The sequence below is a fragment of the Leptodactylus fuscus genome, chromosome 4, assembly GCF_031893055.1.
Source record: "Leptodactylus fuscus isolate aLepFus1 chromosome 4, aLepFus1.hap2, whole genome shotgun sequence".
NCBI classification, from domain to species: Eukaryota; Metazoa; Chordata; class Amphibia; order Anura; family Leptodactylidae; genus Leptodactylus; species Leptodactylus fuscus.
In genome coordinates, this window is record NC_134268.1 from 94570671 (window position 1) to 94592138 (window position 21468).

The window sequence follows — 21468 nt, forward strand, 5'->3', positions numbered from 1 at the left end:
TTGTAAAGTGTGATGGGAATATGGGAGGTAGGTGTTGCGAATGTAGATGGGTGACAGGAAATTGATGATCTCCAGCGATGCCTCCATTGACCAAAAGGACTCCATGCGGAACCTGTGGACACAGGCGAACCTGTTGAGTCCCTTCAGGTACAGGTTGGGGCAAAGGGAGACACCATTCTTGGGGACAGTAAATAGGTTAGTAAAAACCCTAGAAACTCTCTGAATAGGGGATGGGAATGATGTCGCCCTTCCATTGAAGAGTGGAGATGGTTTGTAGAAAAGTGGCTGCTCGACCAGGGGAAGAAGGTAAAGTAGACATAAGGAAGGGAAGCAGGAGAATGCTGAGTAACCAGTCAATACCACATTCTCAAACCCAATTGTCATCGGCACTGGAAAATCAGATCTCTCAGAAGGAAAGCAGCCGTTCCACCATCCGAGGAGTCCCAAGTGGAAGAAGACCTTTGAGCAGAGGTGTGTTTGGAAGAGGAAGGCCTGGAGGGCTTGGTGCGGGACTGCCAGGAAGGTCTGGACTTGAAAGAAGGCTTCTTGTTTGTCCCAAGCGAAAGGAAGAGCCATGACCGCCTACTTAGAGATGGATTCAGCATTCCAGGAATGGATCCAAATTGTATGGTGAATTGCTACTGCGTTGGAGGCCACCTTGGCAGAATGGCAACTGCTTGCAAGGAAGCATCACACGTACTTGGAAGCAGAATTTGGAAGAAGATCTGCTGGTTGTCCTGGAGATGTGCTCCATTGGAGAGGCCTTTCTTGAGAGGTTTGGCCCAGGAAATGCAGGTCTTGCTAATCCAAGATACAGCAAAGGAAGGCCACAGAGAAGAACCAGTCAATACTACAGCCTGGTAGAGAGATTCCACCTTGTCCGAGGAATTGCTGAGGGAGGTGGAGTCCGCCAAAGGCAGTTTGGTAGGCTCTGAGAGCCTAGCTATCACAGGGTCAACTATGGGAATTAAATAAGAAAGAAATGTAGATTCCGGCAGCTTTGGGAGCCATTTGCAGTACAGAACATATTTTTAACACATTTGTGCAGGACGGCCAAATACTGCACAGTCACCAAGTTTTGTGGTGTGGGTGTGTGAGGAGGGAGATTTATTTAATTATTATTTTATTTATTTATTATAAAGACAAAAAGCTCTTAACCCTCCGTCCGATGCAGGTAAAAATCCTAACACAATCAGGTGCAGAGAACCTTTCAGGCGCCTTTTTAAAAAAAACAAAACCTATAAATATCTAATTATCCAAATTTCTGATTCTAAAAGTAATTAATGACCTTCCTAGGGTTGTTCTAAAAGAGAATACACAAAATAAGTTACCAACAAAAACAATGTATTAACAAAAAAACCTAAAAGTACCAAATTTTTAAAATACCGGTAAATAGCCTCCAGTTTACATGACATAACTATTACTGGATATAAAAATTAGAAAAAAAAAAACTTTAATGGTAATGCAAAAAGTGAAGTTTTATATAGTTCCTAATGAGACTTTTTGTTTCCCCCCTGTGAATCTGTGGCCAATTAGGAACCACATATCTGTGTACAATGAATCTTAAGTTGCTACTTGATAACTAATCACTCAGATTCAGAGGCTTCATATGTTCAGCAGAAGAAAAGCAAGGCTTGATGAATCAAAGATTTTGTCTGGCCATTACGCGCGTATCACATTGAAAGAAATAGTTTAAAAAGCCTCCCATTGATTTCAATGGGTAGCGCGCGTATGCCGGCATCCATGGAAATCAATGGGATCTGTTTTAACACCGCTCACTCTGAACGAGTTTACGTTCAGAATGAGCGGAGTGTTTACTCCATGTGAAGGCTCCCTTATTTCACCCTAATTTTTTCAAAGAAAAACCTACTTATTCCCTAAACTGTGCATTGTTCCTTCATAAATCAAGCTAAATAAACTATTGTGATGAAAAAACCCTGAAAATACCAACCTTTAAATTTGCGACACGATCAGACGCAGTGCACCTGAGAGGTGCCCAAGGCCACATCTGCTCTCCTGAAGGTCTTATATAAAAGAAAATTTCAGGTTTCAAAGAGCATGAAAAGTTAGGAAACTACTGGGAAGGGGGAGATTTTCTGATCATTTTTAGCAGAGAGAGCATTTTGAAACTTAGGGGCGCTTGTGAGGCACACTGCACCTGACGGAGGGTTAAAAATAGGTGTTGAGTTGATACAGACACGTGCGACATATATGGAAAAATAAATTAAACATTACAATTAGGTTTTACAGAATAACAACTGCTAGAACAATAGAACCCAATTAAAGACTCAGGTAAAAAGAAGCCAGCTATACCATTATAACTACCATTAACAAAATGGATACAATAGATATTTTACCTTGCCAGAAATCTTAGGAAATTTTTCCTCTTCAGGGAACTCCAGGACTCTAGAGAAACAAATTCATCATTAAGCAACAATAAATTGACCACTAGTCCAAATAAGTACTTTTTTTTCTGTCAAATAACCCAGCACATACACAAAATGCATCAATTTCTCCATTACAAAATGAAAAATAATAGAAGGACCTCCAGGTTTTTTTTTTTGTTTGTTTGTTTTATGTAGATTGTGAGCCCCACATAGAGCTCACAATGTACATTTTTCCCTATCAGTATGTCATTGTGGAATATGGGATGGAAATCCATGCAAACACAGGGAGAACATACAAACTCCTTGCAGATGGTTTTTTTGCCCTTGGTGGGATTTGAACACCAGGACCCCAAGCTACAAGGCTGCAGTGCTAACCACTGAGCCACCGTGTGGCCCCTAGGACCTCCAGTTTTTGATTTGTCAATCAAGCAAGTTTTAATATCAATTAGTCACATATGGACCGTCCAAACATGTGACGTGGGTGCAGCTGTAAGGGGTTAATTCACTCCACTCAGTCTTTTACTCATTCACTCAGGGTGGGTTCACACCTGCATCCATGTCCGCTTTAGACAATCCAGCTGGGTTTCCGTCTTCTTCCCCGAGAAACTGGACAGGGGACGAAAACCCGGCAGTCAGTTTTCAAACTCACTCAAGTGAATAGGTTTGAAAAGTGAGCGCCCGTGAGCGTTTTGTACCTGTCTGTGGCGAAACCTTATGTAAAAGAGTTTTCCTAAATACATTGCTTTAGAAATGCTACTTTGTTTGCTTACTATGTGAGATTATTCCAAATCTTGATTTTTTTTGTTTGCTGACTTTATGGTTTTGATCACCATTAGATTTTTGTTTTGTGGTGGGTGGGTAGGCAAACAGTTAAAGAATGGAGATTTAGTTATACTGATTTTTTTTTTTTTTTTACACTACTATGGGGTTCATTGTTTGGGATAAGGATTTTTATAGTGTAGGAATCCCAAATCCAAAATTGCCAAGGTGTTTATTTTTATATGCATTTTATAGATTTTTTTTTTTTTTTAAATGAGATTTAACCTGTTGCATGTTGCTGCTGAGTCTGCTGCTGCATGGGCAAATATATCCCACTTACAGAACTAGAAGGGCCTTAGTTTTGAAAAAAAGCCCTTTCAAGGTACTGACAGGACCCTGGGACAGAAAGCAATCAAAGGCAAAGGCTAGTATACTACTAATGAATTAAATAAATAAATAAATAAATAAATAAATAAATAAATAAATAAATGTAGGGGGCACAATGTAGTTGTAATTAATGAGCGAACAGTGTTCTATCGAACTCATGTTCGATCGGATATTAGGCTGTTCGGCATGTTCGAATCGAATACCGCGTGGTAAAGTGCGCCATTACTCAATTCCCCTCCCACCTTCCCTGGCGCCTTTTTTGCTCCAATAACAGCGCAGGGTAGGTGGGACAGGAACTACGACACCGGTGACGTTGAAAAAAGTAGGCAAAACCCATTGGCTGCCGAAAACATGTGACCTCTAATTTAAAAGAACAGCGACGCCCAGCTTCGCGTCATTCTGAGCTTGCAATTCACCGGGGACGGAGGTTTCCGTCCAGTTAGCTAGGGGTTAGATTCTGGGTAGGCAGGGACAGGCTAGGATAGGAAGGAGAAGACAACCAACAGCTCTTGTAAGAGCTAAATTCCAGGGAGAAGCTTGTCAGTGTAACGTGTCACTGACGGGCTCAATCGCCGCAACCCAGCTTTCCGCGGATCCTGAATGGAATACACTGACAGTGTATTCCCGTATACCCTATATATACACCCCCGATCCCCGTTCCAACGGTGTGCCCCCCCACCTTCACCCCAGAAATACCCAGCAAGTCCCCTAGCAATAGAATTGGGGCTATATACACCCACTATTTTTGCTACTGCCATATAGTGCCATTGTCTGACTGGGAATTCAAAGAATATATTGGGGTTACATATAACTTCAATTCCAGGGAGAAGCTTGTCAGTGTAACGTGGCACTGACGGGCTCAATCGCCGCAACCCAGCTTTCCCAGGATCCTGAATGGAATACACTGACAGTGTATTCCCGTACACCCTACATATACACCCCCGATCCCCGTTCCAACGGTGTGCCCCCCCCACCTTCACCCCAGAAATACCCAGTAAGTCCCCTAGCAATAGAATTGGGGCTATATACACCCACTATTTTTGCTACTGCCATATAGTGCCATTGTCTGACTGGGAATTCAAAGAATATATTGGGGTTACAAATACCTTCAAGTCCTGCCACTGCCATATAGTGCCATTGTCTGACTGGGAATGCAAAGAATATATTGGGGTTACAAATACCTTCAAGTCCTGCCACTGCCATATAGTGCCATTGTCTGACTGGGAATGCAAAGAATATATTGGGGTTACAAATACCTTCAAGTCCTGCCACTGCCATATAGTGCCATTGTCTGACTGGGAATGCAAAGAATATATTGGGGTTACAAATACCTTCAAGTTCTGCCACTGACATATAGTGCCAGTTTCTGACTGGGAATTCAAAGAATATATTGGGGTTACAAATACCCTCATTTCTTGCTACTGCCATATAGTGCCATTGTCTGACTGGGAATTCAAAGAATATATTGGGGTTACAAATACCTTCAAGTCCTGCCACTGCCATATAGTGCCAGTTTCTGACTGGGAATTCAAAGAATATATTGGGGTTACAAATACCCTCATTTCTTGCTACTGCCATATAGTGCCAGTTTCTGACTGGGAATTCAAAATGCGCAAGGCTCCCAGAAAGGGACGTGGACGAGGCCGTGGGCGAGGTCGGGGGAATGGTTCTGGGGAGCAAGGTAGCAGTGAAGCCACAGGGCGTCCCGTGCCTACTCCTGTGGGGCAGCAAGCATTGCGCCACTCCACAGTGCCAGGGTTGCTTGCCACATTAACTAAACTGCAGGGTACAAACCTTAGTAGGCCCGAGAACCAGGAACAGGTCTTGCAATGGCTGTCGGATAACGCTTACAGCACATTGTCCAGCAGCCAGTCAGACTCTGCCTCCTCTCCTCCTATTACCCAACAGTCTTGTCCTCCTTCCTCCCAAAATTCCCAAGCTTCACAGAACAATAACCCCAACTGTCCCTGCTCCCCAGAGCTGTTCTCCGCTCCTTTCATTGTCCCTCAACCTGCCCCTCCATGTCGCGATTCCACGAACCTAACAGAGGAGCATCTGTATCCAGATGCTCAAACACTAGAGTCTCCTCCATCTCCGTTCGATTTGGTGGTGGATGACCAGCAACCCACCCTCATCGACGACGATGTGACGCAGTTGCCGTCAGGGCATCCAGTTGACCTGTGCATTGTGCGGGAGGAGGAGATGAGACAGGAGTTGGAAGAGGAAGTGGTGGATGATGAGGACACTGACCCGACCTGGACAGGGGGGACGTCAAGCGGGGAAAGTAGTGTGGATGTTGAGGCAGGTGCAGCACCAAAAAGGGTAGCTAAAGGCAGAGGCAGAGGTCAGCAGCTTAGGTGAAGCCAGGCCACACCCGGAATCTCCCAAGATGTTCCAGTTCGTACCCAGCCCCGAAAAACTCCCACCTCGAGGGCATGTTTCTCGAAGGTGTGGAGTTTTTTCAAGGATTGCGCCGAGGACAGATATAGTGTTGTCTGCACAATTTGCCTCTCGAAATTGATTAGGGGCTCTGAGAAGAGCAACCTGTCCACCACTTCAATGTGCCATCATTTGGAATCCAAGCACTGGAATCAGTGGCAGGCAGCAACGGCAGGACAAAGGCCGCCTGCCGTTCACGCCACTGCCTCTGCCACTGCTCACTGTGCTGGCGATGCACTCCAGAGGACGAGCCAGGACACCACTTCATCTGCCTCCACCACTTTGTTGACTTCTTCCTCATCCTCCCCTGTTCCTGTCTTATCTCCTTCTCCTGCACCATCAAAGGCACCATCAGGCGCTTCTTTACAACAACCCACCATCTCTCAGACATTGGAGCGGCGGCAGAAATACACCGCTAACCACCCACACGCACAAGCCTTGAATGCCAACATCGCTAAACTGCTGGCCCAGGAGATGTTGGCGTTCCGGCTTGTTGAAACTCTCGCCTTCCTGGACCTGATGGCAACTGCGGCACCTCGCTATGCCGTCCCTAGCCGTCACTACTTCTCCCGGTGTGCCGTCCCCGCCTTGCACCAGCACGTGTCACTCAACATCAGGCGGGCCCTTAGTTTCGCGCTTTGCACAAAGGTCCACTTGACCACCGACGCGTGGACAAGTGCATGCGGACAGGGACGCTACATTTCACTGACGGCACACTGGGTGAATGTAGTTGAGGCTGGGACAGCTTCCCAAACTGGCCCGGTGTACCTCGTCTCCCCGCCTAACATTCCTGGCAGGGACACGAGAAGAACACCCCCCTCCTCCTCCTCCTCCGCCACCGCCTCCTCCTCCGCTGTTAGATTGACCCCAGCTACGAGTTGGAAACGTTGCAGCACTGGCGTTGGTAGACGTCAGCAGGCCGTGCTGAATCTGATCAGCTTGGGGGACAGACAGCACACTGCCTCCGAGGTGAGGGATGCCCTCCTCGATGAGACGGCAATATGGTTTGAGCCGCTGCACCTGGGCCCAGGCATGGTCGTTTGTGATAACGGCCGGAACCTGGTAGCAGCTCTGGAGCTTGCTGGACTCCAATATGTTCCATGCCTGGCCCACGTCTTCAACCTAGTGGTGCAACGTTTCCTAAAGAGCTACCCCAATGTTCCAGAGCTACTGGTGAAAGTGCGGCGCATGTGCGCCCACTTTCACAAGTCGACAGTAGCCGCTGCTAGCTTAAAATCTCTCCAGCAAAGCCTGCATGTGCCACAACACCGGCTTTTGTGCGACGTCCCCACACGCTGGAACTCAACGTTTAGGATGTTGAATAGAGTGGTTGAGCAGCAGAGACCTTTGATGGAATACCAGCTACAAAACCCTAGGGTGCCACAAAGTCAGCTGCCTCAGTTTCTCATCCATGAGTGGCCATGGATGAGAGACCTTTGTGACATCCTACGGGTGTTTGAGGAGTCCACAAGGAGGGTGAGCTCTGAGGATGCGATGGTGAGCCTTACAATCCCGCTCTTGTGTGTTCTGAGAGAATCCCTGATTGACATCAGGGATAACTCAGATCACACAGAGGAGTCAGGGATAGCATCCAATCCGTCACAGCTGGAGAGTAGGTCTACACATCTGTCCGCTTCATCGCGTTTAATGGAGGAGGAAGAAGAGTTGTCCGATGATGTGATGGTGATACAGGAGGCTTCCGGGCAACTTCGAATCGTCCCATTGTTGCAGCGCGGATGGGTAGACATGGACGATGAGGAGGAAATGGAGATTGAACTTTCCGGTGGGGCCAGAGGAGTCATGCCAACTAACACTGTGGCAGACATGGCTGAGTTCATGTTGGGGTGCTTTACAACCGACAAGCGTATTGTCAAAATCATGGAGGACAACCAGTACTGGATCTTTGCTATCCTTGACCCCCGGTATAAAAACAACATCTCCTCTTTTATTCCGGTAGAGGGGAGGGCCAATCGCATCAATGCTTGCCACAAGCAATTGGTGCAGAATATGATGGAGATGTTTCCAGCATGTGACGTTGGCGGCAGGGAGGGCAGTTCCTCCAGTAGGCGACCAAGTTCTCACCGGTCCACACAAACGAGGGGCACACTGTCTAAGGTCTGGGACACCTTGATGGCACCCCCTCGCCAAAGTGCCGCCACGGAGGGTCCTAGTGTCACCAGGTGTGAGAAGTATAGGCGCATGTTGCGGGAATACCTTTCCGACCACAGCCCTGTCCTCTCCGACCCCTCTGCGCCCTACACGTATTGGGTGTCGAAGTTGGACCTGTGGCTTGAACTTGCCCTATATGCCTTGGAGGTGCTGTCCTGTCCTGCCGCCAGCGTCCTATCTGAGAGGGTGTTCAGTGCAGCCGGTGGCATCATCACTGACAAGCGCACCCGTCTGTCAGCTGAGAGTGCCGACCGGCTCACTTTGATAAAAATGAACCACCACTGGATAGAGCCTTCATTTTTGTGCCCACCTGTGTAAAGCACCCCAACATGAAACTCCATGTCTGTGCTCAACCTCTCCAATTCCTCCGCATCCTCATACTCATCCACCATAAGCGTTGCACAATTCTGCTAATACTAGGCTCCCTCCACCCTGATTTCCCCCAACTCTGCTGGTTAGAGGCTCCCTCCACCCTGATTTCCCCCAACTCTGCTGGTTAGAGGCTCCCTCCACCATGAATTTGCCCAAACTGGGGTTTTTAGAGGCTCCCTCCACCATGAATTTCCCAAAACGTGGCTGTTTAGAGGCTCCCTCCACCATGAATTGGTCCAAACTGGGCTGGTTAGAGGCTCCCTCCACCATGAATTTGGCCAAACTGGGGTTTTTAGAGGCTCCCTCCACCATGAATTTGGCCAAACTGGGGATTTTAGAGGCTCCCTCCACCATGAATTGGTCCAAACTGGGCTGGTTAGAGGCTCCCTCCACCATGAATTTGGCCAAACTGGGGTTTTTAGAGGCTCCCTCCACCATGAATTGGTCCAAACTGGGCTGGTTAGAGGCTCCCTCCACCATGAATTGGTCCAAACTGGGCTGGTTAGAGGCTCCCTCCACCATGAATTTGGCCAAACTGGGGTTTTTAGAGGCTCCCTCCACCATGAATTGGTCCAAACTGGGGTTTTTAGAGGCTCCCTCCACCATGAATTGGTCCAAACTGGGCTGTTTAGAGGCTCCCTCCACCATGAATTGTCCAAACTGGGGTTTTTAGAGGCTCCCTCCACCATGAATTGGTCCAAACTGGGGTTTTTAGAGGCTCCCTCCACCATGAATTGGTCCAAACTGGGGTTTTTAGAGGCTCCCTCCACCATGAATTTGCCCAAACTCTGCTGGTTAGAGGCTCAATCCACCCTGATTTTCAAAACAAATGTTGGTGCCAACCTAACCTTACTACAAGGGCCAAATTCACTGCTGGTGACAAGCTCTCCTCACTCCAAGTGCCAAATACACATGTTTCAAGGTGTTTTCCTACTGTCTGAGAGGTGGTATTGAGTGTGTAAAGTGTGTAGTTGTTAGGCTGTGATGTTGGGGTAATAGAGGGTCTTTGGTGTGTTAGATGCCCCCAGACATGCTTCCCCTGCTGTCTCAGTGTCATTCCAGAGGTTTTGGCATCATTTCCTGGGGTGTCATAGTGGACTTGGTGACCCTCCAGACACGGATTTGGGTTTCCCCCTTAACGAGTATATGTTCCCCATAGACTATAATGGGGTTCGAAACCCGTTCGAACACACGAACATTGAGCGGCTGTTCGATTCGAATTTCGAACCTCGAACATTTTAGTGTTCGCTCATCTCTAGTTGTAATTTATACCATTATTATTTTTATTTTTTTTACCAATATCTAAGTACATGTAAAGCAAATGTTGATAAATGCAAACAAAAACAGGATTTTTTTACTCACCATAAAAGCCGCATGGGGTATAGATCAGGCCACTAGGAGGCTGATACTAGGAGTATCAAAAGTCGGCTCCATCTCCAGGCTATACCCTCTTCACAGACACTGTACTTAGTCAGGCTCCGTTCCCACGGAGTAACGCGCCGCGCATTCAGACACATATACATGTGTCAGAGTGTGAGCGCTCAAAACAGATCCCATTCACTTCAATGTGTGCCGGCTTACGGGCGCTATACATTGAAATCAATGGGAGGCTTTTTAACCAATTGATTTCAATGTGTAGTGCACGTGAGCCGGCACACATTGAAGTGAATGGGATCTGTTTTGAGCACTCACACTCTGACACGCGTATACGTGTTTGAATGCGCGGCGCGTTACTCCGTGGGAACGGAAAAAAAAAAAAAAAAAAAAAAAAAAAAAAGCCACAACCATGTCCTGAACCCAAAAACAAAGCAAAAAAAGGTCCAGGGAAGGACTACAAGAAAACAAGGGCAGGATCTGTGTCCCCCAGTGAAGACAATGAGGAAAATGGATTTTCTGTACTCATCGCGAAATTCTTTATTCCTTGTATTTATTGGGGGACACAGCACCAAGAGTATAGACCTGGCCACTAGGAGTCATAAAATTGTTGGCTCCACCTCCAAACTATACCCTCAAGTACAAGTCAGCTTCTACCGCAGCAGTAGGAGAGAGTTAGAGATGCAAAACCAAAAAACAACACAGAACCAACCACCAATTTGTCCTGAACCCAAAAACATACCAAAAAAAACGCCTGAGGCAGGAACAAGACAAAAGGGTGGGATCTGTGTCCTCCAATGAAAACAACAAGAAAAGGATTTTACGGTGAGCACAAAAAAAAAACAAAAAACATTTTTCTGACTTATTTCATTGGGGGAGACAGCACTATGGAATGTTCTAAAGCAGTCCCAGAGGGTTGGAATGAAACGGCTATGAGAGCACTTGAACACTGGCAGCTGTGGAGGCCACAGAACTTTGGAGAAAGTGTGGACAGAGGCGCAGGTGCAGCCTAGCAGACCAGATTTGAGAAAAAAACAGGATCAAAGGAAGAGAAAAGGATGGAAGACATTGCAATCACACTCGCGAACACCCTTCACATGCGATATTCTTTGCAGACTGGGGTTTCTGGACCTTGAGCATGGTCTAGAAAACAGGCTCTGAAAAAACTGACCTCCACTTCAATATCCACACCGTTAGACACAGCTGAGGTAAGGTGGTGTGGAACAGTGGTCCTCAAGACAGAAGATACCTTGCAGAAGTAGGAACAGATACAGAAACTGGAATTCTGACCAAGAAATCACAAGAGTGTTGGCAGCAATGCATGATCAGATTGTTAGCCTTGGAGGATAACATGGCAGCTCCTCTGGAATGAAGGATGATCATGAGAAACGTCAACACCTTACAAAATATTTGAAGGGGTGGGGCTAGACCGAGTGGGAAAGCGACAAACAGAAAATGATGCAAACCCAACGCAAAATGAAGAAAAATCGGCTGATGACAAAGCGCAACGGAATATGAAGCAGTCAGCAGAATCCAGGGATGCCACCACTGGCCGCAGGAATTCAACAGAACATACAGAACATGCAGAAACAGCCCATTGAGCCTCATCAGGTCTAGAATGGACCGATTGGTGAACAGGAAGGAAAGAAAAATTCAAGAAGGTTCTGAAACTGGGACAATAAAGCCGCAGAACAGTGGAACAGAGGAGAACTCTATGGAGTGGCCAGTTGACACCACCTCTCGGACTCGGGAGGAGTCGACACTGGAAAGCCATGTCTCCAGGAAGCAGAGCATCTGTCCCCTCACCTGAGGAATCAGAAATGAATAAGACCTCATGCAGAGGAGGGCTTGGAAAAGCCTTGGAGCGAGAGGAGGGAGACCTGAGCTAGAAAAGAAGGCTGCTCGGAGACGGAGTCCCAGGAAGATTGCCCTCTGTGACGAGAAGGTGGAGAACGGCTGGAGGAGGGTGGCTGGCATTAGGACCCCTCTGGGGAGGAAACAACTTCTTCCTCCTGTAACCACAGGAAGGAGTTGGCTCGCCATCATTAGCCTAGACTTTTTAGAGGCCGAGTGCACAAACCGCAACCCAAAACCCACTAAATTAACGCAAAGTGTCAACACGGCAATTTAACCTTAAAACTGTGTGGATCCACAATTGCAGATAGTTACAGACCCACAAATTAAAGTCGTGTGAATGGAGTTTTACATAACTTTCAATAATACAAAGAACTTTGTACTGAAAGGAAAAGGTCTCTGCATTTGCTTCTTTTGATCAATTAATGTTCAACATTTACATTGAACAGGATCTGTTTTATGGTGACTGTGCAATCTTATTAGAGCATGTATCACTTATTACAGCATGTATCATGTCTGCTTATAGAACAAATACTGTGTGATATAAATAATGAAGAGTCTCCTCACCGTACAATTTGCCACGCAGAGGCCCCCACACAATATTATACACTCCACAGTACGACTTCCTCACACAGTATTATATGCTCCACAAGAGGAGGGTGGCAACTGTGGTGAAATGCTCAGAGTCAGAGGCATCCCAAGTACAAACAGAGCATGCAGGGGAAAACCAGGTACTGCCTGCTAGAGTGGAGCTGTGACACTATCAAGGCTGTGCCCTGAGGAAGGGAAGGAGGACATTTACCAGAAGGACAATATCCTAGTCCTCAGCAAGAATGACTCTAGGACCTGGAGTGGGAACAATAAAGGCACTCGGGGAGAGGCCTAGACGTAGACGGAGCGCCAATCTGAGCAGGCAGCTGTTCCAGAGTTTCCACCACAACTAGTTAAGCCTGGGAAGATCGCTATGACCCAGGGAGGGAGACTGTCCAAGAGGCCGGGAGTGTCCTGAGGTGGCTTTGGCAGATATGCAGAAAGCGCAGATTGGGCTAGGCTGACCGCATGGCAACTCTATAAAACAGCGAGTGCACAAGAAAAATTGGCAGCACTCGAATGGGCCAGGGGGGCAAACTGGCATTGTGAGAGGACATGGTGGCAGGGGCCCAGGAAAAATAAAGACAGGAAAACCCGGAGCGTTAATCTACCAGACCTCTGGGAGACGTCTTATTGTTGACTGCTGTATAAAGAGGTATCTCAGGTGTAAGGTCCCTCAGGACAAGCTGGAAAAGGTCCTATGGAAGCTACAGGAATGCTGAGTAGAAGATATACCGGTAAATGAAAATGCTAACACTCCAGGGAGGGGGCAAAAAAATCCCCTCCTACAGCTGTTCCCGCATTCACAAGCTATGACAGCGAAAAGAAGACCTCCCCCATGGCTAATCAGAGGTGCTAGGAGGGGTTTGGAAGCCCGAGAAGCATGGGAAAGGGGCGGGAAAAGCTGAGGCCTAGACCCTGGATAAGTCGCGGACTCTAGTAGATACTCCAGTGCAGTCTATGACTGGGCTCCCTGGAGGGCTCAGAAAAGTCCAAACAAAATGCACCAGAGTACCTGGAAGGGGGCCCCAAAGGCAAATAGCCTGATAAAATGGCAGCCTAAGCGCGGAAGCCATAGTGGAGAAATGGATGTCGTTCACTAAGACCCACTAAAAAAAGGTAGCGGTGGAGGGAAGACGGGGGTCCTCCTGGAGCCATGTCCAAAGAAAGCCTGCCCTGCCACTATGCCCCAAAAGTCCTTTGAATAGAGCGATGGAGTGTAGGAGAGTCTCATACGCGCCTGTCTTCTGATACTCACCTACCTTCTGATACTAAGCTTATCTGACGCTACAGGATCACCCCTTCAGTGAATTTTGAATTTAATAGTGGGGTCACCGATAGGGTTGAAGCGATCTTGAAATTTCAGAATCGTTTCTCAAATCCGATTTCCGATCATTTTCCATGTGAACCCGATCCCAATTCCGATCCTAATGTAAGTCAATGGGATTTTTTTTAATTATCGAAGATCAGATTTTAAAAACGATCCTATTCACTACACAGCATGGTGTCCGCTTACCTGCACAGATCCGCTGCCGCTCCCAGTTCTTCTTGCTCCTCTTCTCTCTCCTTGACATGCCTTCAGAGCGCCGTGCATGCCCCCACCTCCCTAGGCTAGTGTTAGAGATGATGGGAGTAGGCGGGGCTTGTTGTGGCTTAGGAGAGTGTGGGCAGGGAGACATGAGTGCATCACTCACGTCTCCCTTCCTAGTACCCGCCCACAGTCTCCTAAGCCACAAGCCCCTCCTTCTCCCAGCATCTCCAACACTAGTCTAGGGAGGCAGGGACGCGCAGGGAGCTCAATGCATGTCAATGAGAGAGAAGAAGAGCGAGAAGAATGGGGAGTGGCAGCGGATCTGTGCAGGTAAGTTGAGCGATCGGGATCTGAATTTCGTTCCTGATCTTCTTTAGGCGGGATCGGAACAGGATCGCGATATTTACTCGATCGCTGATCGGGATCTGATCTTTCCCGATCCTGATCGCTCAACCAGTATTCCAGCTGCCAATACGGTAAGTGGACTGTATGACCGGCAGAGCGCTGCACCCACAGGGGGTTTGACTAGTGTGACATACATGTTGGAGACCCCCCTGCATTTGAAAGAAAAGTAAAAATAAAAACAATGTAAGACAGAGGCGGAGCAGGTTTCTTCTGATATTCCTAGTGTCAGCCTCCTAGTGGCCAGGTCTATACCCCCCCTCCCCCCCAATAAAATCAGTGAGAAATTTTCACGCACATTAATAAGCAAGAGCTTTTTTTTTTTTTTTTTTAAGCGTTAAATTGCATGCTTAAAATTTATGGCAAACTCTGACAATGGAATTAATACTAGTGTTTCAAAGAGGCTGTGAACTAACCAATACAACATAAACCAAAGTTCCAATTATTTGATATGCAGTTTTCGTAACAAAGTATTAATATCTCACCTGGGAGTATCATTTGCAAATGAGGTGAACTCTTGATCCCCACTACTGACACGTTCACGAGAATCTGGTAGATGGGAAGAATATGCAAATCTGACTTCCATGATGTAATTAGGATGCCAGTGCCTCAAGTATGCACACCAATAGAGGGCGGTAGGACATATATAATAAAAATTTGCACCCATATTATATATATATATATATATATATATATATATATATATATATATATATCTTTCCTAGTTTGTATAGTATCATTACACAAACCTGTCATTACATCTTGTAAATTATTTAACTTTTCAGTTTGCTGCGGTGATGTATGATGCACTTTCTGAAGAAAAAGAAAACACACACACACACATTACTTGGTTAAAATATCATTTACAGGCTGGTTAGACTCATATTTTAGTAGCACAGAATATATATAGTCTTGCATTTTCTTTTTTTTTTAATCAGTACAATTTTATTTGATCAACTATATGAACAATGCCATATGATATGGTATCTGAGGGAAGACCCCTCTGGGGGATCGTCACCAGCTTAGATGTGTTGAATAGGTAAATACTTTTATTATTTCAACACTTCATCTCTCCCTTGTTATATGTTGGCATGTGTTAGCAAATTGTTGGGTGTATTTTATATCTTTTATTGTGTACATCTACCCTTTATATGTTACTCATATATCATCTTCTAATTAGCTATTTTCACATATGGGTCAGATGGTATATATATTTATAGATCTTTTCCTTTTAAAACACAATTTGCTACCATTCATAAATTCACTATTAGGTGAAAGTGTTTATGGTATATATATTTCCTACATGCTATATCATCCTCTAATGCTGGTTTTGTTACATTGTTTCCCCTGTACTACCTTTTACATGTAGGTTATTTATTGGATTTTCTGTATTTATGTAATAAAGAATATATATATATATATATATATATATATATATATATATCCTTCCTATTAATATTATAAATTAGTTTGTGAGTTTGGATGTTTGTTCCTCAATCACGCAAAACCCGCTCGACCGATTTGGCTGAAAGTTTCCACAAACATAGTTAATACACCCAATTGCGCAATAGGCTACTTTTCGTCACAATAGCGCACATACGTTTGTGCCAGGACCCCCACAAAACCCAAACTCACACCACCATCTCTGCAATCTCACACACTTTGGACCATAGCAAGCCACAAAATTCATATTGCCCTCTACAGCCTAGCCCCTAACCCCACACAATCAAATATACTTTACCACTTTGCCCCTCACCTTAACGATACTCCAGGAGGCTCTCTTTAACACTCCGGAGCAGCCCTGTTTGCCCACCCCCACCGCTCTGACAATCCGCGACACCGCCCACCCATGTCAATACCTCTAGGCAGTCTAATAAATGCAAAAACAAAAAAAAGGAAAAAAATAAAATAAAAAGTATTACAAATTCAAATCACATATAAAAGTAGTTAAATACTGTGAAACACATACATGTTAGGTATCCCTGTGTCCGAAATCGCCCGCTCTACAAAGCTATACAAATATTTTGCCTGGACGCTTAACGACATAGCAGCAAAGATACTGAAAAGTCCAAAACCGCCGTTTTTTCCACTATTTTCATTATCATACAAATATCAATCAAATGTGATCAAACCAATTGCATATCCCGAAAATGCAACAACGAAAAACTACACCCGGCCCCGCAAAAAATCACATCCCCCGACACAGACAAATAAAAAAGTGACTGCTGTCAGAATATGGCAACTTTTACAAACTTTTTTTTACTTTTTTTAAAAATGTCAACACACTACTGGCAGAAAATACCAAATCATACAATGTCGTATATCGAAGTATATTAACTTCAAATACCTCTGTCCCAAAGACACTATGTACAGTTTCTCACAACACCGTATAGCGGCTCAAATACAAATGAACTTCAACACAAAAGTCTCATGTGTTCTCAGAATTTTAGCAAAAACAAGATACAAAGTTACATTTCATATCCCATACCTTATACACACTACTAAAACCTTACCCGCGCCTGTATTTACCCATTTCTACAATCACCGCAGACGAACTCGCGGGTACCAGCTAGTTTTAATATATATGGTGGTAGTTGCCTCTTTTGGCATTGTGTTTATATCAGTTTCAAACTACTAATTCTTGCCCTATATGTACACTCACCGGCCACTTTATTAGGTACACCATGCTAGTAACGGGTTGGACCCCCTTTTGCCTTCAGAACTGCCTCAATTCTTCGTGGCATAGATTCAACAAGGTGCTGGAAGCATTCCTCAGAGATTTTGGTCCATATTGACATGATGGCATCACACAGTTGCCGCAGATTTGTCGGCTGCACATCCATGATGCGAATCTCCCGTTCCACCACATCCCAAAGATGCTCTTTTGGATTGAGATCTGGTGACTGTGGAGGCCATTGGAGTACAGTGAACTCATTGTCATGTTCAAGAAACCAGTCTGAGATGATTCCAGCTTTATGACATGGCGCATTATCCTGCTGAAAGTAGCCATCAGATGTTGGGTACATTGTGGTCATAAAGGGATGGACAAGGTCAGCAACAATACTCAGGTAGGCTTTGGCGTTGCAACGATGCTCAATTGGTACCAAGGGGCCCAAAGAGTGCCAAGAAAATATTCCCCACACCATGACACCACCACCACCAGCCTGAACCGTTGATACAAGGCAGGATGGATCCATGCTTTCATGTTGTTGACGCCAAATTCTGACCCTACCATCCGAATGTCGCAGCAGAAATCGAGACTCATCAGACCAGGCAACGTTTTTCCAATCTTCAATTGTCCAATTTCGATGAGCTTGTGCAAATTGTAGCCTCAGTTTCCTGTTCTTAGCTGAAAGGAGTGGCACCCGGTGTGGTCTTCTGCTGCTGTAGCCCATCTGCCTCAAAGTTCGACGTACTGTGCGTTCAGAGATGCTCTTCTGGCTACCTTGGTTGTAACGGGTGGCTATTTGAGTCACTGTTGCCTTTCTATCAGCTCGAACCAGTCTGGCCATTCTCCTCTGACCTCTGGCATCAACAACGCATTTCCGCCCACAGAACTGCCGCTCACTGGATGTTTTTTCTTTTTCGGACCATTCTCTGTAAACCCTAGAGATGGTTGTGCGTGAAAATCCCAGTAGATCAGCAGTTTCTGAAATACTCAGACCAGCCCTTCTGGCACCAACAACCATGCCACGTTCAAAGGCACTCAAATCACCTTTCATCCCCATACTGATGCTCGGTTTGAACTGCAGGAGATTGTCTTGACCATGTCTACATGCACTGAGTTGCTGCCATGTGATTGGCTGATTAGAAATTAAGTGTTAACGAGCAGTTGGACAGGTGTACCTAATAAAGTGGCCGGTGAGCGTATGTGCTGGTTGTAATCTATTCTGAATGCAGTGTCCAGGCTCATCCAGTGACGTAACTAGGAATGGCGGGGCCCCGTGGCGAACTTTTGACATGGGGCCCCCCCCGACACCGAAGATCTCGACCGAGTCCCTCCTACGCATTCCTGCGTGCTCTATTATGTTCCATAGTGGCCCCTGCACACAGTATTATACCCAATAGTGGCCCCTGCACACAGTATTATACCCAATAGTGGCCCCTGCACACAGTATTATGTCCCATAGTGGCCCCTGCACACAGTATTATGTCCCTTAGTGGCCCCTACAGGACTAAATACTGTCACGTCACCCGCTGACCGCTATACCAGGACAAATTGTGGATAAAAAAATCTGGTCATGTGCATTACAATTTAGTAACTCCATGTGCCTCATATTAATAGAAGTTAACCCCATCATCTCCCTGACATTAACCCCTGTGTGCCTCACCATAAGGGTTACTGATATGTGAGAGACATGGAGGTAATAATAAAGTATCTTCATTATTATTACCCCCATATGTCTCACACATCAGTAACTCTTATGGTGAGGCACACAGGGGTTAATGTCAGGGAGATGATGGGGTTAACTTCTATTAATATGAGGCACATGGAGTTACTAAAACACAAGTAATCCCCCCATATGCCTGACATTAATAAGTAACCCCAGTACGTACCTGTGTAGCTTTAGTTTCATTTTCCTTCTTCCTCCAGTGCAGGACGGACGGCAGGAGCTCGGCAGGGATAAGCCCCGCCTCCTCCTCTCATTGGTGGGCAGAGGACAGCAGAGAAAGGGAGGGGGGAGAGAGGGGGAACGTCCTGAATCGCTGACAGGAGCCAGAGCTGCAGCTCCTGTGTCTCAGCCGTTGCTGCAGCTTCGGGGCCCCCTGTTGGTGGAAAGTATTCTACCAACAGGGGGCCCCGATCATTATACTCGGGGGTCCGAAAAGACCTCCGAGAATAATGATAGCAGCGGTAGCAGCTGTCACCGGGCCCCTAATGTCCCGGGCCCTGTGGCAGCTGCTACCGCTGCTATGGTGGTAGTTACGCCACTGGGCTCATCCATCAGTCTAGATGCTGCAGCGATGCCTCTGGTCTGTGCCAGTCGCTACATTGGCTGCCTATTCATTATAGAATAAAATTTTAAGTTATCACCCTCATCCACAAGGCTCTCCATAATGCCGCACCTCCCTACATTTCCTCCCTCATCTCTGTCTACCGCCCAACCCGTGCTCTCCGCTCACTCAATGACCTAACACTTACATCCTCTATTATCAGAACCTCCCACGCTCGTATACAAGACTTCTCCCGAGTTGCACCACTTCTCTGGAATACTCTACCCCGGACAATCAGATTAACTCCCAATTTCTACAGTTCAAACGCAATCTAAAGACACATCTTTTCAGACAGTTAGCAACATATGAGGCCAATACCACATGGTTGGATATGGGACCATAGATTCAAAACCACAAAAAGAGAACATCCATATCCAAATAGTAAAATATAACTTTTTATTGATATCCAAAAAGTAAAATCATTTGTATAGATATACATTATTGCACAATTACGTAACATAAAACAACATATAGGAGAACCATATAGGTTTCAAGTGCCAGCAAAAACCTTGATGTGAGGAAAGATCACACTGTATCGCAAAGATGATAGCAATACATCACAGGTATGGTGAGGAGCATATATTTTTTTAGGGTATACCAGAAGTATAACGTCAGGGTCATTCACTCATTAAAGGGGCTCTATCAGCAAAATCATGCTGATAGAGCCCCACATATGCGTGCATAGCCTTTAAAAAGGCTATTCAGGCACTGTAAAAGTTCAATTAAACTACCCCCCCCCCCCCCCCCCCCCGTTTTAAAATAACTTAAAAAAGAATGTTCTCTACTTACGGAACGTGCATCATCTTCTTCTTCCCCGCCTCTTCTTCCTCTGACGTCTTCGGATCCCGTCCTCCTCCGGCGCTTGCTCGCGGACACTGATAAAAAAAAAATAGCCCGGGCGCATGCGCAGTAGACGTAATAGAAGCCGTGCGCTACTGCGCATGCGCCCGGGCTATTTTTTTTTTTATCAGTGTCCGCGAGCAAGCGCCGAAGGAGGACGGGATCCGAAGACGTCAGAGGAAGAAGAGGCGGGGAAGAAGAAGACGGCGCACCCTGAATGCCCGCCCAGGGTGCACGTTCCTTAAGTAGAGAACATTCTTTTTAAGTTATTATTTTAAAATGGGGGGGTAGTTTAATTTAACTTTTACAGTGCCTGAATAGCCTTTTTAAAGACTATGCACGCATATGTGGGGCTCTATCAGCATGATTTTGCTGATAGAGCCCCTTTAAGTACACATGAGAGTTAAACTTGTAAAACACAAAACCTCTCAACATTAGTAACTGCAGGATAATCACCTGACCTGGTACCAATCTCACCCCTCCTAATCTACTCCCCAAACAAACCCATAAGGTGTAAAAAAAAAAACTTGTCCAAATGTGTCACCTCACCATCACACCAGGAAAGAATGTCCGATGTACGTTTCGCCCCTGCCACAGGGCTTCGTCCAGGGCACTTGCTGGCACTTGAAACCTATATGGTTCCCCTACATGTTCTTTTATGTTACGTAATTGTGCAATAATTTATATCTATACAAATGATTTTACTTTTTGGATATCAATAAAAAGTTATATTTTACTATTTGGATATGGATGTTCTCTTTTTGTGGTTTTGAATCTTTTCAGACAGGCCTATCACAATTTCTAACGTAAACCCTTCCGTAATATAATTAGAATCCCCAAAGTTTAACCCTCCTCTGTCCCCGCTCCCACATTTCCCCACATGATATGATGCCATCTCAGGCTAACTTCATAGGTCCAAGCTCCATCCACATGTTAAAACACACCACTAGTGATGGCTCATAAAGCTTTAAGTTTGTGTAATGACAGTCACCTCTATTACAAACGTGTCTGACCTCTGCATAAGCAATGCCGCCCCTGCTACCTCTTGTATCACCCCCTCTACCTCATAGATTGTAAGCTCGTGTGAAATGACTTTCTTTGTAATGCATCTTTCTGTCTATTTAAACCCTACAAATTGTACAGCGTTGCGGAATATGTTGGTGCTATATAAATAAAATGTATTATTATTAAATGGGTGTTCGTATGTCAGTGTCGGAGCAGCTTCTGTGTTTGAAACGGCTGAACGGATGTTACAGAAATTAGACACAGTATCATCCGCCTGCTCAAGTGTCTCGGCTCTGCTACAGCGCTGCATATGCGCAGCATACTCAGCTGTATGTACATCTTTGCATATGTAGAGCCTACTCA

At 45.7% G+C, this 21468-nt stretch overlaps 1 protein-coding gene across 1 annotated transcript in view; it reads right to left on the reverse strand.

The window, feature by feature from the left end:
• SYCP2L (synaptonemal complex protein 2 like) overlaps nucleotides 1-21468 on the reverse strand; it is an 87427-nt gene that overhangs the window by 43951 nt on the left and 22008 nt on the right. The window contains exons 12-14 of the mRNA XM_075270835.1: nucleotides 15015-15078; nucleotides 14751-14814; nucleotides 2358-2406 (exon numbers count right to left, since the gene is read on the reverse strand). Of these exons, the coding sequence (XP_075126936.1) occupies nucleotides 2358-2406; nucleotides 14751-14814; nucleotides 15015-15078 (177 nt within the window). The remainder of the gene's footprint in view (nucleotides 1-2357; nucleotides 2407-14750; nucleotides 14815-15014; nucleotides 15079-21468) is intronic.